General features: G+C 40.1%; 1 protein-coding gene across 4 annotated transcripts in view; it reads right to left on the reverse strand.

Annotated features, from left to right (window-relative positions):
- Positions 1-429: 429 nt before the first annotated feature.
- Positions 430-23608, reverse strand: part of LOC128620129 (metal transporter CNNM4) — a 40121-nt gene continuing 16942 nt past the window's right edge. The window contains exons 5-9 of one of the 4 annotated variants that reach the window (XM_053644816.1): positions 19920-20012; positions 13561-13657; positions 11814-11903; positions 8293-8468; positions 430-4904 (exon numbers count right to left, since the gene is read on the reverse strand). In XM_053644816.1, the coding sequence (XP_053500791.1) occupies positions 4488-4904; positions 8293-8468; positions 11814-11903; positions 13561-13657; positions 19920-20012 (873 nt within the window). In that variant the 3' untranslated portion in view covers positions 430-4487. The remainder of the gene's footprint in view (positions 4905-8292; positions 8469-11813; positions 11904-13560; positions 13658-19919; positions 20013-23608) is intronic. The other 3 variants (XM_053644817.1, XM_053644818.1, XM_053644819.1) reach the window with 3 other exon arrangements.

Raw genomic sequence — 23608 nt, forward strand, 5'->3', positions numbered from 1 at the left:
GACCTACTATTCAAGTTTCATGACGATTGCCCATTTCGAACCCTATCAAACGCCTGCTGAGTCCTGATTGGCAGACAGCAGCCATTTTTTTAAAGCAATCAGATCATCATTAACAATTCACCCACAAATTAGGATAAAGGTACAGAATACCAAGTTTCAGCTCAATCTGACTAACGGTTCATGATAAACAGTTTTCTGAACTTGGCTCTGCCCACTATTGATGGCTATGCCCAAAACTTGTCAGACCTCCTTAATTCTTTGTTCTGAAGATACCAGTCAAGTTTTGTTCAAGTGCATACAAAGAAATATAAGTTACAGCTGTTTCAGTGAATTAGACTCCTCCCCATTAGAACTGTTTGGCAGGTGGTGGCTAACCCATTGACACCAACTTTTGGAAGATGGAACAAAGATTTTGGGAACAGTTCCCAAAAGTATGTTTTGTATATTATGCAAATTAGCAAAAAATCTAAGTGGGTATAACTAATTACAGATTGGTTCAGATTTAGCCAAGGAATCAGCGGGAAAAAAGGTCCTTGCAGTTCTTGATATAGCATACAGTGTAAAATCTGTGCTGTGCTATAGAGCCACCATTAGGCTGATCAGTCTGATCTCTCTTGCCTGAGTAGAAGGAGGGAGTACTACATGATGGCAAAGTTTCATGTTTGTGCATGTAGTTTGGTCTGCATGATTTTCCAGTGATTTTCCCTTTCATTCCTATGGGAAAAAAGCATTTTGAACGGCTGTTACGCTGGAACCGCATGAACAATCAAAAAGTTGTATACAAGCACCCCTTTCTAAACCAGCTCTGGCACTGGTCTTGTTTCGAAATCCTGAAAACTGCGGGACTAGATAGCGCACAAATCTTGGCAGAAAAAAAAAGTAATAGAATTCGGATAACAATAGCATTCAAAGTTCAATAGTTATTCTGTAACCATACTTGTCCTAATTCTTTCATAATGTATTTAATCATATTTGCTTATTATTTAATAGCTAAATGATTAAAAAAAATAGGTATCTCCCCACATTTGTATTTATTTTAAAATTCCATAATATATAATGTATTCTTCAATTAAGTTTGGGGAATAACAATTTTCCTCACAAGGAATTCAACTGTAATGAGTAAGTTTTCCAGCCCTGTTTTGTCTTATGTGTAACCACTAGCACCAATCATATAATATCAACCCTGTTCACTATATTTTGAAACATATAGAAAGTATTTCATACCCTATTTCATACATATTGTAGTTGTATTTGAAAAATGCATGCAACCTTAACGACATTGATACTATGCTTCTTCCAGGTCCTTCACCAAATGAGGAGGTGTGTCAGCCCTGTTACCATCAATCCTGTTATTTTAGTAAGGTAACAAGGTGGACAATGCACTTCAATAGGCTATAATAATTAGAAATGGCATTTTTAATGATAACCCTCACATATAATATTACACAACAAGCCAATGTGCATATTATCTACTAATAGGTCAGCGGTAGGAAGATAACACACATCGAACATATTTCCTTCGACAATTCTCAAAGGACTGCCCAACTATAGTAAAAATGCTACATTAATATTGTACAGGAAAAAAACAAGAAATTTAAAATGCTTAAGAAATAAAGGAGATGGAACATTTTTATAGAGAAATAGAGGTCTCAGATTTATTGTCATGTTCACTTCTACAGCAGTCCGTATGGAATGCTACGTATACACTGCTTTAAATAGAACAATCAAACATTAGTGGAAGTACAGTACACTTTCTCATTACCCTCTTCCCTTGAAATAAACACAGACAGACATTAATGATCAAACTCAGTGTTTTGTATAGTTACTTAAAATGCATCGCTCTGCAAAAAAAAGGGGTGGTCACAATACCATACATGTTCTGTTGAAGAAGAAGAAAACATAATGCTATGAAAAATACATAGCTAGCAAATGGAAGACAATCATGCTTCTACAAATAATGATGTGATACCTAAGCAGTCAGAGGAGCTTTACTGGTTTACAAGCTTCACTGTTTCATGCATCAACAGACAAGATGCATGGCCAAAAACACTGATGAGTAAACCATGCACAGTGGAAAATAAGCCCGCAGCCCACCTGCATACATACAATTATAATCTTTAACCTTCAATGTTGACAAATGGACAAAGTGAGGACGCTTCAATGAAAAAGGTAGCTACAACTCACTTGAAAGTGAAATGCCCCCCACCAGGGTCATTGACAAAAAGCGCCAATGAATATTAAAAGCAGATTACCTGCTGGACCTCTAGACCAAAGGAATTTAATTACTTCTGAGCTGCAGGGGTGTCTCATTCCACAACTCAGGGCCTAACAAGGGCAAAATGTTACTCTAACAAACGAGATACAGGCAGATCAAAGTGCAAATAGCTTTGGCCAATGTCTTTCCCTATGAATTTAAATGTGTCCTTGTACCTTTCGGCATGTTAAACAACAATGTATGGTCATGATCAATATGCTCATGAAAACCCATTTGCCACTTTGCCTTTAACTTCACTTTTTGGTTTAAATTAAAAAGAGCAGCAAATTATTCTACACATGCAATATCAACTGAGGTAAAGTATAAACCACTTTTTGTTTGTGCAATTTAATTAAAATGAACCCTTGCATTAATCTATCTATTGCTTTTTAGACATGTCATAAAGGCATAGAAACACAAATAACTTGAGTCATATTAAAAAAAAACAAACTATTCAACAGAAAAACATACTATTTAACAGAAAACATTGCTCTTGATTCAACTGATTGACATTTCAACTTGAAGTAACAAGAGTGTATGAACTGAGTGACTGGAACATGAATGACAAAACTGTTAGGGATGCCTCAATCTGTGTTACTAGGCTCTCTTAAAGTAATGAGTACTTCACATGAGGATTCAAATATTCTCCCATTGTCATAACAACTGAACACACTAATGCTGTGGAACACAGCATTTCCGCTTTGCTAGAACTGTAGTATTAGGAAGCAATAAAGCTGGAGCAGAGTTCACACTATGATTTATAACCTGCTCACTCAAATGCATCACTGGTCCTAATGAACATGCTACATGGATATAATCTGATTCGCATAAGATTATATAGGCAGGTCTAGCTAAACATTTCCAGTAGTTCAGCTAGTTTTTAGTCTGGCAGGTGAGGGAAGAAAAAACCACTGAATTTACAGTTTGATTTGAGTCACAGTGGATTCTGTCTCAGCACCAGTAAAGCTATAGCTGTTTTCATAGTCTGGAATGCATTACTAATTTTTACTCCCATCTCCAATATTTGAGAGAGCACAGGGAGTTTTCAAATGACAATGACTTCCACAAGGGAAATCTAATATTAATTCACATTATGGTAAAATCTGTGCTTTAATACTGGAAAGTTTTGGCCAGGTTTAGCCTCTTAAATGAACAATATACAGATGCGCCCTGACAAACTGACACAATCTGAACATAAAACATTAATTCCAGTTCAAAAGGGGAATCCTATATACACATTAATTTAGGCACAAATAAATATTTAATAATTTACTGATACCATATATTCTATTCTTACCTGCAATAGGCTGTGGTTGGGTCTGTTACATAGCTTTCATGGTTGAAAGCAATTAAATAAATATCAAATACTGTATCAAATATATAATATTTTAAATGATTTGCATAACTATGGCTGACATATACAGTCCAAACTGTAGCATGACAAGTGAGATATTATCAACCTTGAGAAAGCACTGTGTGTACTGTAAACCTGATAAATCCATGAAAAACTGACGATAAACCAAGTAAAGCAGTGTAAATTCATGCTTATGCCGAACAGGGTTCACCACAGGTTCCACTGACAGCCTTGGTAACAGCTGATGCTGTTACTACCCAAAAACTAAAAACAGAAATAAAACGCTGACATACAACAAGTTTGGTATGGATTCTTAAAGGTAATAAAAAGTGCACATCTTGCAATCATTTCTTATGTAATGTTACACTCTTATATCATTCAAAAATGCCCAAGTGGTTCGATGACATTTTTGGTCATTGCATGCTACAGAAACACTTATCCAAAATATCAAAGACGGAGATGTGCATATGTGTTCATCATGCAATGTGTAGACTTCTAGCATAAAAAATAGAGTTCTATCAATGGTCCTTCTGACCTATTAATGAACTTGGAGTTTCTTAATCTCAAACTACACCTGTAGGATCTCTTTCACAACATATGCACAAGCTGAAATCTCTTGCACTTTTGCTGTAGACATCTCCATTCTATATTCCACTGAAATGCCATAAAACTGGGCATAGGAGAAAAAAGGTGGCATGCAGGGAGGAGATACAAGGCCCGTCTGAAAGTTAATCTGCGTAAGTGCTTCTGTGTTAGATTGCATATCGTTTGTAAATGGCCATGTACACGTACAGAGTTGTATGTGTGTATGTGCATGTTTGTGGATCAGTGTGGTCCTCTCTAGAGCTTCACGCCAACCAGGGCTCCCCATGAGCTTTGTCAGATTGTGCTCTCTGTGTGTGCGTGGCTATGAGAGATGGTGTGGATGTGCAGGTGAGGTGTGTGAGTGTTTGGGTTGTTATGGTAACTCTGTGACTGAGGGTGGTTTTTGGATGGAGGGTGAGGGCTGGAGTTAGTGTTAGTACTGGTGTTGAGGTTTGAGTTGGAGTTAGAGTAGGACTGTGGTTGGGCAGCCCAGTGACTATTCGGGCTGTTCTTGTCATTTAGCAGCATTGTGGTCTCGGTTGTTCCCTCTCTGAGTGCTAACGGTGCTGTGCTGCAGGTCGTTGAAGACGTGGGTGGAGTCAGGGGTGGTGCAAGCATGCTGTCCAATCGAATGTGATTGCTCTGCGGGGACTGTGGCGTGCTGTCCAGTTTGGAGGCCAAAAGGCCATTTTGGTACTGAGCACGGTTGACCTGGGGAAAAGCGGGAAAGAAGAAAAATAACGAATCAAAATGTATTCCTCTCATGACATAGAAGTGTATATCACGGCTACATAAGAAGTGGAGGGTGAAGTGGGTAGCGGAAAGCATAATGTAGATAAAGCAATTTCCTTAGCAATTTGTATGCTCAATTTCTTTCGAGTTACAGTGAGGGAAAAAAGTATTTGATCCCCTGCTGATTTTGTACGTTTGCCCACTGACAAAGAAATGATCATTCTATAATTTTAATGGTAGATTTATTTGAACAGTGAGAGACAGAATAACAACAAAAAAAATCTAGAAAAACGCATGTCAAAAATGTTATAAATTGATTTGCATTTTAATGAGGGAAATATGTATTTGACCCCTCTGCAAAACATGACTTAGTACTTGGTGGCAAAACCCTTGTTGGCAATCACAGAGGTCAGACGTTTCTTGTAGTTGGCCACCAGGTTTGCACACATCTCAGGAGGGATTTTGTCCCACTCCTCTTTGCAGATCTTCTCCAAGTCATTAAGGTTTTGAGGCTGACGTTTGACAACTTGAACCTTCAGCTCCCTCCACAGATTTTCTATGGGATTAAGGTCTGGAGACTGGCTAGGCCACTCCAGGACCTTAATGTGCTTCTTCTTGAGCCACTCCTTTGTTGCCTTGGCCGTGTGTTTTGGGTCATTGTCATGCTGGAATATGCATCCACGACCCATTTTCAATGCCTTGGCTGAGGGAAGGAGGTTCTCACCCAAGATTTGACGATACATGGCCCCGTCCATCGTCCGTTTGATGCGGTGAAGTTGTCCTGTCCCCTTAGCAGAAAAACACCCCCAAAGCATAATGTTTCCACCTCCATGTTTGACGGTGGGGATGGTGTTCTTGGGGTCATAGGCAGCATTCCTCCTCCTCCAAACACGGCGAGTTGAGTTGATGCCAAAGAGCTCCATTTTGGTCTCATCTGACCACAACACTTTCACCCAGTTGTCCTCTGAATCATTCAGATGTTCATTGGCAAACTTCAGACGGGCATGTATATGTGCTTTCTTGAGCAGGGGGACCTTGCGGGCGCTGCAGGATTTCAGTCCTTCATGGCGTAGTGTTTTACCAATTGTTTTCTTGGTGACTATGGTCCCAGCTGCCTTGAGATCATTGACAAGATCCTCCCGTGTAGTTCTGGGCTGATTCCTCACTGTTCTCATGATCATTGCAACTCCACGAGGTGAGATCTTGCATGGAGCCCCAGGCTGAGGGAGATTGACAGTTCTTTTGTGTTACTTCCATTTGCGAATAATCGCACCAACTGTTGTCACCTTCTCACCAAGCTGTTGGCAATGGTCTTGTAGCCCATTCCAGACTTGTGTAGGTCTACAATCTTGTCCCTGACATCCTTGGAGAGCTCTTTGGTCTTGGCCATGGCGGAGAGTTTGGAATCTGATTGATTGATTGCTTCTGTGGACAGGTGTCTTTTATACAGGTAACAAGCTGAGATTAGGAGCACTCCCTTTAAGAGTGTGCTCCTAATCTCAGCTCGTTACCTGTATAAAAGACACCTTGGAGCCAGAAATCTTTCTGATTGAGAGGGGGTCAAATACTTATTTCCCTCATTAAAATGCAAATCAATTTATAACATTTTTGATATGCATTTTTCTGGATTTTCTTGCTGTTATTCTGTCCCTCACTGTTCAAATAAATCTACCATTAAAATTATAGACTGATCATTTCTTTGTCAGTGGGCAAACATACAAAATCAGCAGGGGATCAAATACTTTTTTCCCTCACTGTATATAGGCTAAAGAAACATATTGCTGTCCTAACTCTTCTGCATACTTGTAAATTACATGGACAACTAGTAGTGTTCACTAGCTGTCCAATGTAATTTTAATGTAATGTAAATGTAATTTTTTAAAATTCTATTTCTCCTACTCACTTTTTGTTGTTGAGAAATAAACTGCATCAGATAAAGTCTTCTGTGCATGTTCTTCCCCTCGAGCTGATAAGATATTGGAATAACCCTTAACATTGCAGCAGAGATTTCCACAAGAGCAAGGCAGAGGGGAAGTCAACGAGGGTTTGTTAAAACAATAAGGCAGCACAAAACCAGGACTGGGAACCATTTCATCCCAGCATGTCACTTGTTTGTCTACTACCTCTTCAGTCTAGCACCTCCAACAATTCTCATGTTAAGAGGAAACAAACTGCTGATGTCTACCCCAAGTTCACCTCTTGTGGGCATTTAGAGAAGCCTTAACTGTCATCACCTGTGATTGTGCACTGCCCACCTTTTTGAGGTTCTGATAATTTTTTTAATATGTTACTTTGATTTACTTTAAAAATAGGTTTAGTCATGTGCAATTACTGCCAGAGACACTATTAACAGAATCATGTGGAGTCCTCGAAAATCCTAACAACGTGTTGTGCACATCTATGGTGCTGTGTGTCAACCAGCCTTCAGAATGACACTGAATGGTTGAGGTAGAAATGCTGTGAGGAGACACCGTGATCCTTCTTCACAAGAATAATATTACTGATATTAATTCTTTAATCTGACTGCAAACCATGCATTGCTCTGATACAGTGCTATAACCAGCACAACACATCTCAAAACTGCAGTGAGATAAGAGAGAGAAGTGTAGAGCTGCACTTTGAGCAGCTCTACAGATGCACATGAGCATGAAAGACATACTTGCACATGAGCATGAAAGAATCCCAGGTGTCTTTCATGCTCATGTGCAAGTATATTTTATCTATACAGAGGAACATAACTATGTATAAAACTAAAAATAGCATTTTACTTCATGTTACTTAGCTTGGGGGTAGTTTGAAAAATAAACTATGCAGTAGGGTTTTTCGTTTATTCTTTTTTAATAAGCATTATAATGCTTGTTTTTACTGTAAATCCTAAATTATTCCCAATCTGGTCACATTTAATATCTAACAGCATGGACTCAGTAACTTAGGAAATTGGTAGTACTGATCTACTACTTCTTCTCCATTCAGTCTGCAGTGAAACCAGAGATGTTCATTTAGTGTTACATTTTCTGCTCCCTAGCAAGCACATTCATGTCATCATTATGTGCAAGAATCTAACATACAATTCCCTTGCATGTTCAAATATGCAGATACAGAAGTATAAACCAGGCCTTACTCATAAACCCTCTCTCTGCTGCACAACAAAAATATGTTTTACTGCAGGGAAGCTAGAAATTCGCTTCCAAATATGATGACCAAAAAAAAAATAAAAAATCACTTGACTGAAATACTATGATATGATCAGGATGAATTTGTGCCATGCCACGGTTTGAGGCTGGATCATATTTGGAACTAATTTACATAAAAAGAAAATCTTAATCCTTAGCTATCACAGGAAATATAGTGTAAACTTGACTCATACCTTAACAAACTGCAGGTCTGAGAGGGCACGCACATTGAAGTCGGGGATGTACTGGGATGTGGCGGTGCTGTTGAGCTGCGAGGTGCTGCCACTGGTGGACAGAGAGTCCACTCTCTCTGTGTAGCACAGGGAAGCTGAGCGATTCAGCCCGCTAATGTGTGAAGGAGAACGAAATTCTGAAACAACCAGAGAAAACTGAGTGAGCTGAGAAAAAAAAGCTTGAGAACTGCCAACACATCTCAAACTGCCACGCTGATAGACACTTTTACAAATATGTGTGTAACAGCAGAGGTGGTAAAAAATATTCACACATCCATCTCAAACACAATGTGGGTCACGTATTACTTACTGTGTGTTTGAATAAGTGTAACAAGAAAACACCAACATCAACAAAATGGGAAATGATGATTGTATGTTATGACAATATCGAGACAAATCAGTTGCACATGCTTATGAGGATCAGCTCAACTAATCTACATCATCCTCACTGCCAGATGGTTAGAGTGACTACAAATACAAAATATATATGTTAGAACATTTACAGAATACATCAACAAGGTGATGGCATGACAATGTCTGCTACAAACATCTACACTGATCAGCCATAACATTAAAACCACCTGCCTAATATTGTGTAGGTCCCCCTTGTGCCGCCAGAACAACTCTGACCCATCAAGGCATGGAGAATACAAGACATCTGAAGGTGTGCTGTGGTATCTGGCATTAAGATGCTAGCAGCAGATCCTTTAAGTCCTGTAAATTGCGAGGTGGGGCCTCCATGGACTGGAGATTTTTTCAAACAATGTTTAGGTGGGTGGTATATGTCAAAGTAACATCCACATGAATGCCAGGACCCAAGGTTTCCCAGCAGAACATTGCCCAGAGCATCACACTGCCTCTGCCAGCATGTCTTCTTCCCATTGTGCATCCTGGTGCCATCTCCTCTACCGGTAAGCTATGCACACGCCATCCATGTGATGCAAGAGAAAATGATTCATCAGACCAGGTCACCTTCTTTAATTTGCTCCATGGTCCAGTTCTTATGCCCATGTGACCATTGTAGGCGCTTTTGGCGGTGGACGGCGTCAGCATGGGCACTCTGACCAGTCTGCGGCTAAGCAGCGTGCTGCGATGCACTGTGGGTTCTGACACCTTTCTATCATAGCCAGAATGAAACTTTTCAGCAATTTGTGCTACAGTAGCTCTTCTGTGAGATAAGATGAGAGAGGCTAGCCTTCGCTCTCCATACACATCCATGACCATGTTGCTGGTTCACCAGTTGTCTTTCCTTGGACCACTTTTGATAGGTACTAACCAATGAATACCATGACCCCCACAAGAGCTGCCGTTCTGGAGATGCTCTGACCCCAGTCATCTAGCCATCAAAACTTGGCCCTTGTCAAAGTTCCTCAGATCCTTACACTTGTCCATTTTTTCTGCTTCCAACACATTGACTTTGAGAACTGACACTTGCTGCCTAAAGGCACTTTTCCACCGCACGGTACGGTTCGACTCAGCTCGCTTTTTGGGGGCTTTCCACAGTGGATAGTACCTGGTATTTTTTTTTAGTACCACCTCGGTTTAGATTCCAAGTGAGCCGAGCCGATACTAAATGTGAGCCATGCACTGAGGGAGTAGGGAATTCTCCTTAACGAGTGGTTCTGTATTTTGCCTGAATAAATTAATTAATCATTTAATACATACTTTGCATATGGTAATATTCTATTAACTGAAACTCATGTATCATTTATCTCATTACAGATAAAATTACAACAAAGGTTTCTGTCTTAAATTTTTATACCTCACTTGTTACCAATTTCACTCCTATTGTGGATGAATCTAACTTAGTCATATAAAGCGCTACGTAGGTTCTAGAACGCCATTATCTTAAATCCTTAACAGGGTCCATGTTCAGTGAACAGGAAAGGCATTTGGAATACGGCATGACCGTGTATACAGGGCTTCAATAACAACATTATTCCTGCATGAAGGCGAGTGGAAGATGGCACCCATGGGAGATGGCACAAAACTGCAGTGGAAAAGCAAGCTCAGAAAAGTAAAGTGAGCCAAGTTGAGTTGAGTTGAGTCTTACCGTGCAGAGAGGTGCCACTGTGACAAGATAATGTTCAATGTTATAGCTGATCAGGGTGCATGCTTTGAGTTAATCTGCTGGCTCCCTCTATAGGTCATGTTAGTAACTGTTTTTACCTATATTACCACTGTATGGCGGTGCCATTTCTGTGGTCATACACAAAAATCAGTGCTGACTGAAGAAATACGAAGAGTTACGGAGCAGACAAAAACTGAGAAAAGGTTTTTGCCACTATTTTGGCCACTAGTAAAAATGGGAGAATTTACTGATTGTAATTTGGCTGAAAGCTGTGCCTTGCTCTGACATCCATATTGAACCACATTAAGATACACTTCACTTATTTGACACGAGACATGAGAGGCATGGCAGAATATAGTTCTATGATCGGGTTTGACTAGACAATCAATTCTCGTGCAAGGGCATGGTGAAGAAGGAAGTGTGAGGTTGTGGCAGAGCATGTGATTTTAGGAGAAAATGGGGAAATAAAACTCCAGTGTAATTCAGGGAATCAATGCTAAAGCCCTCAAGTCCAGCAAGTCACATTTAATTAATGATACTTAAACACATACAATCCTATGTTATGTTCTATTGCCCGTAATACATTAGCACATAATTATGAATAAATCAGCAGATGTTGACATGGACTTTCTTCCACATTTAAAAGAGTCATTTATACATGTGTGGTGGTCTGGGAAAATATCTGTCGCAGTGGCTGAATTTTCTGCCTATAACAGGTTGACATATTTAAAGTGATAAACCAAAAATACATTTCCCCCAAAAATGCAGAACCGTTTAAATTTAGTTTAAACTTTGCCTATTTATAAATTTGCCTTCAGAATGTGCCTTTCACATGTGCCATTGTGAAACACACACAACCTTAATAGATCCAGTGTGTAAATGGTCTAAATACCAGCTGCCAAATTATCCATGATGCACACATAGCACCAATGACACCGTGGAGACAGCAGTGGAAAAAATCTGCAGTTGATCCTTTATAACAATTTTGTCCCTTCTAACCTTTACAGAAGTAGATTAATCAGATTTTTAAAATACTACAACTTTACGTCTTCATGATGCACGCAAAACAGAAACATTTAAATTCATGAAAACTTAAAGTTTTCAGAGCAATATAGTACATAATGTCAAAATGTCACTATGTGACGGGGTTTCCCAGCCACACATCTCACATATATATATATATTTTTTAAAACTCTAAATAATTTGAACAACCACTTTAACAACTACATTTGAGGGACTGGTTTCACTGACTGATGTACTTGCTGAATGAGGGCTCATGGGAGGATGAGGAAAAGTGATTTTGTTTGTTTGTTTATTTATTTAAGCCCTGCCTGACTGCCCCAACCCATGTTAGTGGCACCTGGCTCACCCCTCCTCCCCCCGGGTTAGCTCCCAATGTGCAGGGGTTTACCTGGGAAGCGAGAGAACAGAGAAAGCCTCTTAAGAGAAAGGCGCCGTGGCCGAGGCAGCACCACGGAGGGGGACAGAGGGGGGGTGACAGCTGAGCAGAGAAGGAGGGAGTCAGGGAGGAGACATAGAGAGGATCTTTAAACAACGGTCCATCACAAACAAAAATCTCAGCACTGGGTTCTTTAATTCTGTCAATCTTGTATCAGACTGTGGACTGCAGATGATTTCTTTTAAGAAAAATATTTTTGGATTTTATTGTACATTTTCAAGCCTTCACGTTTGCCGAGTTCTGATTATTGCTAAAGACCCAGAGAGGAAATATAATATAATATTGTCTTGCAATGAGACGATCATCTAATTTATTGTGATAAGGAATTTATTTTTAGTATGAGATAGTGAAGCTGAAGAGTCAAATGCTAACAATTATCAACACATTTTGAAGGGATTAAGATAACATTATGGTCTATCTCCTCAAAAGCAGAACAGATAAATGTACAGTAATCTAAAAACATCTTGATCATATACTGTGCACATAAAAACACATGTGGACACACTGACAAATGCTCAGCACATAACACATGTGAGGTGAAATCCGAGTGACAGTTAAAAATGAAGCATGGAAAGACTTGTTTGAGATTCAAACACTAGATGTAAGTAAAGCTCCTGCATTCTGTCTTAAACCTTTGCAATATGTATGGTATAAAGACTTGATTTTGCTCTTTCTGCACACATTGTAGTCTATAAAGTCATAGAGCCTTTTGCTCCACTGGCATAAGATACCCTGATCACTTCCAGTCACTCTGAAATACTAAGGTTTATATAAGACCGATCATATCTCAACTTTAAAGCCTCAATCACAAAAAAAAAAGAGAGCTATTCACATTTGTAAAGCCTAAAACGAACAGCCATTATGATCATGTCCTAAATGCCCTAATGCCATTTGAATTCAGCTGAATGAGAAATATGGAGTGTTACCAGAATATTTTTTCCAAGCAAAGTGTGCTATATTTAAAGCTACAGTGCATATGTGATTTTTGTGCCAAAGGAGAAAAATACTTTATAATAGGATATTTCTAAGCAGCTGTGACAATCCTTTTCTTGCCTGAAATAATCAGGCTTTACAGTGTTGTGTACAACATTTTCACTACACCACCAGTGGGCTAGGTGTGTTGATCAGTCATAGAGATGTGCAGAACCTTGTGGAAAGCCACTGTATTCACTGTGTGGTCTGGCCCCGAGTAGTATGCTGTGAGATTAAACCAGCGCAAACATGTTCCCTTCAACCAAAGCTTATATTGTAGCTAGTTATCTAAAATTAGGTGACTTAGACCATTTTGTAGGATATGTAGGACAATACACTTATTTTATTCTCATAACCCTTCTTTAATACTGAGCAACTGCGAGGTTTGTATACTTGGGCTGTATTCCAAACTGCATATTACCGTACTAAAGAGCATGTCATTGGTGTTGTAACTAGGCATACTAGTTAGAATGCATTATGCAGTTTGGAACACAACCTTAAAATGAAAATGCACACACTTGCAGCCATGAGAATAACGTGCAAAGTGGAGGAAGAGCGCAACACAACCCACGTTATGAAATGCTATTCCTCAAGTACCTTGCAATGGCATTTTTCTATCAGAGAGGGCAAAGTTCCACAATCATACACACTGTAGCTTTGGCAAAAAAGTTGAACTACTCAAGAAAAGAAACATGTAAGACAAGAAGTCCATGTTAAAAAGACTCACCCAAGGATGATGTAGTTAATGCCATGACTCCATAATAAGAAAAGGGACCAGTCTCAAACTTCATGTTCTCATTGCCTGCCTCCACTTCCACCCGGCCCTGAATTGGGGGGGGGGGGGGGTGTTAAATAAATAAAATTTTTAGAAATGCCACTGGTACTGTGCATTCTGAGTTAGTATAAAAGCATTTTTTGGACTGATTTTAATTTTGGTGGACTAATAAGGGGACTACTGTAGAAAAGCCAGGGCTATGGTCAAAACTGCATATTACTGTATGTAAGTAGTGGGTCAAATACTACATAAACACTGTTAATATACAATTTACCATGGTAGATATTGGATGGAGCCAATGTCCATAATGAAAATTACTACATTATGCTACACTACACCAAATCATGAAAGGATCAAATTAAAATCTGCACTTTAAGAAGCACATTCACTTCAGCAAGACAAATTCACTTTGTTTTGTACAGCAAGTTTAAAGACTGTCAACTGGCTATCTATCTTTAACCATAAATTTTGTACTGTGAGTTAGAGGAAAGTACAGTTTCCTCTACAAATCTCATTTAATTACAGTAGAATTGTGTACTTTATGAAAAGAAAACTATACAAGGTCTATAGTCAGTAACCAATATGAGCAGCTTGCCAGTCAAAAGTTTGGACACTCCTGCTCATGGTTTTTCTTTCGAATATTTAATATTTTAGAACAATAAAAAAGACATTAACATGCATGGAACAACACATTAGAAACCAGGCAGTTCTACAAAAATAACCCACTGCAGGTGTCATGTGATACCTTCCAACACTGAAGTGTATAATGTAAAGAACACACGAACAGCCTGTACTGTTACAAAAATAATGCACGCTGGGGGAAGTTATGTGGCATGACATGCAGCAGAGTGCCACTACTGCAACAAAAGGCATGAGTACTCCAGACCACGCATAACAGCATGGTCTGGAGTGTGTTACTCTGTTTACACCACAATGATTGGCCAACAATTACAATGTTTAATTTATTAATGAATGATACATCACACATTTTAACAGTTTATTGTTAGATTTAATGTTGTGGAACATCCGAGAGACAAGTTAGTTCCTGTTCTTGCCTACATCATAGCTGCAATAAACAGCCATGATGTATTCAAGATCTCTCTCTCTATCCCTCTCAAAAAAAAAGTAACCTGTCATTTTAGTGAAGCCTGATTTTAGCCTGTCCTGTAGTTATTATAGAAACAAATTAGAATTAATGGATTAATATTAACCTGTTGTTCATTTTACAGCCAGAACTACTGTCAGAGAGGTGCCATTGTACAATAATAATGCACACCTCATGATCAATCAAATTCGAGAATTGAACCACACTGTGGTATAATATGAAATCACACACATTGAAGTATGCAGTGACTAAATTGTAAATTCTTAACAGTATTCATGGTGAAGCTCTGCACTTCTTGGCTGCTTATCATATGTTCTAAATGAAAACTACTTGTTATTTAAAGTAAAAGCTACTTATTAAAAATACATTTTGATTCAGAGACAAATGTTTAAATTGGCATTAGTTTCACTATTTACATGTGACTTAGAAACAGATTTCAACCATAAACCTTTATAAAAAATGTTTTTAATTACAGACAGTGAAAACTACACAATCAGGTCCATAAATATGTGGACATACAGTGGATATAAAAAGTCTACAGACCCCTGTTAAAATGGCAGAACCTTTTCTACCTTTGTTGTGAAATTTTAACCTACAAATTAATATGAAAAACAATAAGAATCATATTTGAGGGAAATTTATTAATTTTTTTATACAATAAACTGGTTGCATAATTATGCACACCCTTTTATAATTGGGAATGTGGCAGTGTTCTGAATCAACCAAACACATTCAACTCATGTTATACACAAATTAGTATACACCTGCCACCAATTAAAGTGACTGATTAACCCCAAATAAAGAATAGCTGTTTTTATAGGCTTTTCCTGACATCTTGGTAACATCCAACTAGAAAAGCCATGGGCCACAGAGCTTACAAAGCAGGTACAGGATCTCATTGTTGAAAAATATCAATCAGGAGAGGGTTACAAAAAAACATTCCAAGGCATTGGATATACCATGGAACACTGTGAATACAATAATCAACAAGTGGAAAAAATATGGCACAACAGTGACACTACTAAGAACAGGATTTGTGAACAAATTTGATGAGAAGAGCAGGAGAAAACTGGTCACAGAGGCTGCCAAGAGGTCTACAGCAACATTAAAAGAACTGCAGCAATTTCTACAAGTACTGGTTGCTCCCTACATGTGACAACACTCTCCCAAATTCTTCATATGTCTGGGCTATGGAGTAGGGTGGCAAGTCTGAAGCCTTTTTTAACCAAAAAAATAAAATAAAAAATACATCCAATCTCACAAAACCATGTGGAATAATGTCTAATTATCTGATGAGACCAAAGTTGAACCTTTTGGCAATAATATCAAAAGATATGTTTGGCACAAAAAAAAACCAAAAACAAAACACAGCACATCACCAAAAGAACACCATCCCCATGGTGAAGTATACAAATATGAAGTATATCATGTTTTAGGGCTGCTTTTCTTTAGCTGGAACTGGGGCTTTAATCAAGGTGGAGGGAATAATAAATAGCTCCAAATACCAGTCAATGGTGTCACAAAACCTTATGTCTTCTGCTAAAACACTTAAGATGAAGAGGAATTTCACCTTTCAGCATAGCAATGACCCAAAGAAAACCTCCAAATCAACAAACGAATGGCTTCACCAAAACAAGATTATTATTTTGGAATAGCCTCGCCTAGATCTAAATCCAATCAAAAGATCTGTGTGTGGTGACCTGAAGAGGGCTGTGCACAGGAGATGCCCAGCTAATCTGACAGAGTTACAATGCAAGGAAGAATCTCAAAACATTGCTAAGTCAAGATGTGCTGATTGACCCTAACCAAAAATGATTGAATGCTGTGATAAAATCTAAAGGTGCTTGTATTTTCTCATTTGTAAGTCGCTTTGGATAAAAGCGTCTGCTAAATGAATGTGTAAATGTAAGTATTAGTTTAGGGGTGTGCACACTTATTAGGTTATTGTAAACCCCGCCCCATGATTTTTATTGTTTTTATTTTAATGTATAGATTAAAATTTCACAATAAAAGGTAGACATGGTTCTGACATTATTTATCTTGGTTTCATTTTTTTTTACATCACAAAAACTGCCATTTTAACAAGGGTGTATCAGCTTTAATTTGAGGGTATTACATCCAAATCGGGGTAATAGTGTAGGAATTCCAGCATATGTGGTTTCTCCCTGTTTTAAGGGTCCAAAAGCAATTGGACAAACTAAAATAATAAATGAAATTGTCATTTTTAATACTTTGTTGCAAATCCTTTGCAGTGAATGAGGTCCAAACACATCACCAGATGCTGTTTTTCCCCCCCTGGTGATGCTCTGCCAGGCCTTTACTGCAGCCATCTTCAGTTCCTGCTTGTTGTTAAGGCGTTTTGCTTTCAGCACGTGAAATGCAGCTCAGTTGGATTGGTCAGGTGATTGAATTGTCCACTGCAGAACATTCCAAATTTTTGCCTTAAAAAGTCTTGGGTTGCTTTCAAAGTATGCTTTGGGTCATTATCCATATGAGGTGTAAAGCACTGTCCAATAAGGTTTGAAGCATTTGAGTGAATCTGAGCAGATGTTATAGGCCTATAAACTTCAGAATTCATCCTGCTGCTTTTGTCAGCAGTCATATCATCAATAAATACAAGAGAAACAGTTACATTGGCAGCCATACATGTCTATGCAATAAGATGAGGTGGTATGCTTCAGCTCATGAGCAGTTCCTTCCCTTCTCCATACTCGTATTTTCCCATCATTCAGGAAGAATTTTATCTGTGTCTCATCTGTACATAGGATGTTGTTCCAGAACTGAATGACTATTTTTTTAAAAAAAGATGTTTTGGCAAACTAATCTGGTTCTCCAGATTTTGAAGCTTACCAGTGGTTTTCATCCTGTGGTAAACTCTCTGTATTTACTCTGGTGAAGTCTCGATTGTTGACTTTGTCACAGATAAGCCTAACTCTTGGAAGGCGTTGTTGATCTTGCCAATTGTTGGGAAGGGGTTTTTCTTCACCAGGCAAATCTCCAGGGAAACCACCTGTCATCTACCACAGTTGTTTTGATGTTCCTGAGCTCACCAGTGCATTCTTTCCTTTTAGGAATTTACCAATTAGTTGATTTGACCACACCTAATGTTTTTGATATCTCTCTGATGGGTTTGTTTTGATTTTTTAGCCTAATGATGGCTTGCTTCACTGGCAGTGACAGCACTTTGGATTTCATATTGAGAGTTAACAGCAACAGATTCCAAAAGCAAATGACATACTTAAAATCAACTCTAGACCTTTTATCTGCTTTTAAGTTAAAAGGACCTGCCTGTGTAGTCAATCTAGTGTGTCCAAATGTTTGACTGGTAAAAACTTAGATACTAACTCAGCCAAATAACTGATTTTTGTCCACATTAGTTTATATAATTTGAAAACATACTAAATGGTGTAAATTCGTGTACAAATTAAAGAATATACTTCAATATGATTAAAAATATCATTCAGTCAAGTATCAAATACAGGGAGTTCAGTACCCAAGCCAGATACAATAATATACAACCAAAATACTATATGCAAATAAATCTAAATATTTAAAATGTGTGTTTGTTCAAAATCAAAAATACATAAACATAAAAAAATGGTTTGTGTTTAGAACCTCAAACCAAGGTACATCCATGTTTATGAAAGAGACTTCATACTACTCACTAACCAAAGCCATTATCTTAACATTGCAAGGAGAACAGTTTTAATATTATTGTACATGTCCATGGCAGAGTGGATATAATTCATGGTTATTTTTAACACTTCACCACCTTTTTCAAGCCAATTAACAAATCCAGGCACCCTTTGCTCGCAAATCTCACCTGGAGCCATTTCTTCAAGGTGGCTCAACTCAAAACCTGTCATACTAGAGTGGAATAACAAACAGTGGGCAACACTGGCTCTTCCTGTATTTGTGTAACTCATAAATCTAGTGGCTAAACAGAAATGTTTTATGTTACTGACTCCAACAATCATCTGCAAATTGTTCTCTGCATCACACCAGAGTGTCTATATGAACTCTTCTAGCTCCTAAAACTTCATCAAACTGGGTTTGCCTACTTTCAAACAGCCTATATAATACAAACCTTACGAGAAGTGTGGGAGCAGTAATCCTAGGATTAAGAAACCAGATCGCAGCATGAATAGTGTATATGCAGTCAGCAGACCACACACACAGGGTTCAGTGTCTCGGTCCTCATATTTTTCGCATCTGCTTGCCTCAGTTACCAGTTTCCCCTCAGAAAACCAGAAACCAGATATGGGTATCTGTTTGCATGACACACGACTGGAATATTCTCACCTCTACTTTCCTAGGTCGGGTGCACACATTAGTAAAAGCTCAATTACACACCCTGTTTTTGAAAGCACTGCCAACAAATCAGAACCTGGAGTGAGGAGATAATACAGAATGGTATATGCTTAGGGCTCTAGAGGACAGATCCAAACTTACAACACAATTTGGTTACACAGAAAACACCATTTTTGGCCTAGTTAATTAATTAATATAATCACTTGCGATCTTGTTTAGCTAAATTTAGCTATTGATCTAACGTTAGATATGATGGATTTAACTGACTCAGGTACAAGTTCATTAATAGGTTCTAATTGGCTGATTGGTTACTGTAGAACCCCGGTGTGAGAAGGTGCAGTGGAAGCCTTGAGAAACAGGTAGAATCTTAACTGAACTCTTGGCTTATGTTTATTCAGGCTTCGCTTTTCAGTATACTTTCAAAACTTAACAGAAAACAAAAAAAAACTTGTGGCTTTCTCTCAGTCACGTTCTTGGAGTGTGTATGTGTATATGTCTGCAAGCTCTGCCAAGCGGTCTCGCATGCTGTCTCTCTCTCGCGGATTATGGAAGTCACTGAAGACACACAGTGTTAAAGGCACAACACATAAGTAAACTTGGGATAATAAGACATGTGAAAATCACACGTGTTACCTCCCAGTTCAACCTGCCTCCTCTTTGTTCACAGCTGATGCTCCACCACACCCCAGCTGCGACATACCCCCACTACCCGACTAAGCCAGGAAACCAACGAGTGATCCATGTGTTGGCATCCTTCATGTGGTGGAGCCACTGGTGCAGTGCATGATCGGAACACAGGGTAAAAGGGCATCTCAGCAGGTAGTATTGGAGGGTGAGGACTGCCCACTTGATGGCCATACACTCTCTCAATCGTGCTGTACTTTGTCTCCCTCACCGAAAGCTTCCGGCTGATGTACAGCATGGGGCGATCCTCCCCCTCCACCACCTGGGACAAAACTGCCCCCAGCCCTCTGTCTGATGCATCGGTCTGCAGAACAAAAGGGAGAGAAAAGTCAAACGTAACTGTGGGAACCCACACAAAACGGCTTTTACATGGCAGAAAGCCCGCTTGATCGGCTTCGTCCACTGGACTGGATCTGGCATCCCCTTTTTAGTAAGGTCAGTCAACGGGCTGGCGACATCCAAAAAATTATGTACAAAACTTTGAGAGTAGCCAGCCAGCTCCAGGAACTGCCTCACCCCCTTTTTGGTCTTGGGCAGACCACAATCACTGCTATCTTATCAATTTGGGGATGCACCTACCCATGGCCCATGTGGAAGCCCAGATACCGTACACCCGCCAAATTGCACACTTCTTTGGGTTTGCTGTGAGTCCTGCCCATGTCAAGGATCTCAGGACAGCCCTCAGATGTTGTAGATGCCGCTGCCAATCATTACTCTATATGATTATGTCATCTAAGTAAGCAGCGTCATATGCATTATGCAGGCATATTATTCCGACATAGAATATAGAATATAGGATTTCAACATAGGATTACTCCCATTTCGAGCATAGCCCTGAGTTCATCTCAAATCACTATTTTATTTTTGTTCAGGCAACCGGTATGGGAAGCTGCGTACCACCATGCATGGAGGAGTGTCAATGTGGTGTTCTATGAGGACTGTGTGACCAGGTAGAGGCAAAAACACGTTGGAAAATTCCTCCTGCAACCTGGCAACTTGTGCTCTTTGGGACAGTGAGAGGTGGACTCCACAGGGGACCGGGGTGAATTGGGCCGCACTTTTTTGATTTACCTCCAGTCCCAATGGTGGTTCAGAGCCACAGGAACGCCTCTCTCCATGGTATCAGGAGACTGAGGTGGTATATTTGAAGTGCATCACCTCTATCTTTTCGCCTGACCTCTTATTCGACATCTTGGACTGCCAATGTGACATGGAGGCTTCCATGGCAGCGGCGGAGTCTACCTCAAATCCTGGGTTTTGGCACCACTGCAGAACCCTGTTGTGTCAGGATGTGGAGGAAGACTCGAGAGACAGGCAGAATCTGAGCTCACGTTTTTTCAAACCATGCATTTCAGCACACTTTCAAAACTCAACAGAGGGGTCAGGTTCAAGTTCATGCTTTTTGGTGTGTGTATGTGTGTACATCTTGAAAGCTCTGCAGAGCAGACTCACACGCTGTCTCTCTCTCGCTCGCGGGATATGGATGTTGCTGAAGGCACAAAAAGACAAACAAGTAAACTTGAGCTAATAAAACACAGGTGAGAATCATCACGCTTTACCTGCCGGTTCGACCCGCCACCTCTCTGTCCACAGCTGACGCTCAACCACGCCCCTGTCGCCACAGTTACTGTAGTGCACTAATTTTCTGAGCACATTAAAGTGCATCTATTATGCTTTTTAAACGTGCCTAATTTTGTTTTAGAGGTATCATACAATAGATTTACATGCATCCAAGGTCAAAAAACACAAATTTTCTTATAATTTACATTGCAGCATCACCTCTTTTCCCTCAGGGTCACAAACTAATCGTTCCAAGTTCGGTTCACTCTAAAATCCTCCTTTCAGAGAGCCTACTCTGCTCTGATTGGCCAGATGTCCCAGTCCGTCGTGATTGGTCTACCGCTTACAGCACATGTCGGAAAGGAAATGCAACCTACCATATCTGAATTTCAGCTCAGTAATAATGTTGGTTTTACCTTATCAATTTGAGCCAGAGTTTGATAGTGATACTTCAGACGATCAACCTGAACCACCATCGCAAGCACGACGAGAACAGGACGTTTCTCAGTGGTAAGTTTACATGTGGCAATAACGCAAGTTAGCAGAGGCCAATATAAAACAGGCTAACAGCTGTGCACTGGATGTACATGTATAAAAAACTATGTATTTGGAACATTCAGTAGAAAATATATACATAAATACAGTTGCAATTAAAATCATTCAACCCCACTGCAAATCAGGTTTATTGTCAAAATTTACAGACTTCAGCTGTTTTCGATGTACAAATCAAACAAATGGAACTGAAATCGTTCAACACAATGAATGCTTCAAGTGATTTCCCCAAATTCAGCTGAAAATGCTCATGGGAACTCTCAATGTGGTGAGAGTGAGAAAAATGAGAAATCATGCAACAACCAACCTGCATGATGATCTTCTCTAGAAGCTACGCGATCTCGGCTTGCTGTGGAGACCAGGCCTCCAGTCCTCTGCGTTGCGTGAAGCCAGTGGCTGGGGGAGGGGTTGATGAAGCATAAGCGCGGAAATAGGGTGGGGGTCCATGCTAGGCTAAAAACAAACCCTAGCCGGCCAGCTCTCCCGTCCATCTTGCTCTACAATATCTGCACTCTGGACAATAAGCTGGACTACATCCGACTCCAGCAGGCAACTTGGCGTGAGTTTAGAGACTGCTGTGTCTTTGTTTTCACAGAGACGTGGCTCAGCGAACGAGTTCCGGATAGCGCCATTCAGCTAGACAGGCTTGCCTCATTTCGTGCCGACAGAAATGCAGCTCTGTGCGGTAAGACTCGCGGTGGTGGCTTGTGTGTTTACATCATCACGGAATGGTGGAAGAACTCGGTACTAGTTTCTAGTTACTGCTCATCACTGGTGGAGTCTGTGACTGTTAGATGAAGACCATTTTATTTACCATGGGAATTCACCACTGTCCATATAATCAGAGCGTACATTCCCCCCAGCGATAATGCTAAGGAGGCACTCTGTGAACTGTATGGGGCTATTAGAAAACTGCAGAACACACACCCTGATGGACTGTATCATCTCATCACCGGAGATTTCAATCATGTGAATCTCAAATCAGTGCTCCGTAAATTCCATCAGCACGTGGACTTTGCAACAAGAGGGGTGAACACGTTGGATCTTGTTTAAACAAACATCTCCAGCACGTACAAGGCAGAGTCCCGCCCCAATCTCGGCTACTCAGACCACATCTGTGTTACGCTAATCCCAGCATACAGACCACTCTTCAGACGCTCCAAACCGGTTTTGAAGCAGGTGAAAACCTGGCCAACAGGAGCAATCTCTGCACTTCAGAACTGCTTGAGCACACTGACTGGGACATGTTCAGGCAGGCTGCAACCAACAGCAACTCTGCCAACTTGGAGGAATACACGGCATCAGTGACCAGCTACATCAGTAAGTGCATTGATGACATCACCATCTCCAACACAATCACTACACGCTCCTACCAGAAGCTGTGGATGACTGTGGTGTGTGCACTGCTGAGGACCCGAGACACCGCCTTCAGGGCAGGTGACAAGGCAGCCCTAAGAACAGTGAGGGCCAAACTGTCCCGGGCCATCAGAGAGGGAAAGCATGAACACGCTCAGAAAATGCACAGTCACTTCACGGACAGCGTCTACTCGCGGCACATGTGGCAGGGCATTCAGGCCATCAGCAACTCCAGGACATAATCACCAGCCTGTGACAGTGATGCCTCCCTTCCAGATGCGCTGAACACTACACTCTGTGTATGTCAGAATGTCATGGCCACGAGGAAGACCACCCTTCCTCCCAAAGACCTGAAGGAGTGTAACCACGGCTGATGTGAGGAGAACTCTACACAGAGTCAACCTACAGAAGGCTGAGGAACAGACAAAATTC

Source organism: Ictalurus furcatus, chromosome 16 (genome assembly GCF_023375685.1).
Source record: "Ictalurus furcatus strain D&B chromosome 16, Billie_1.0, whole genome shotgun sequence".
Taxonomy (NCBI): Eukaryota; Metazoa; Chordata; class Actinopteri; order Siluriformes; family Ictaluridae; genus Ictalurus; species Ictalurus furcatus.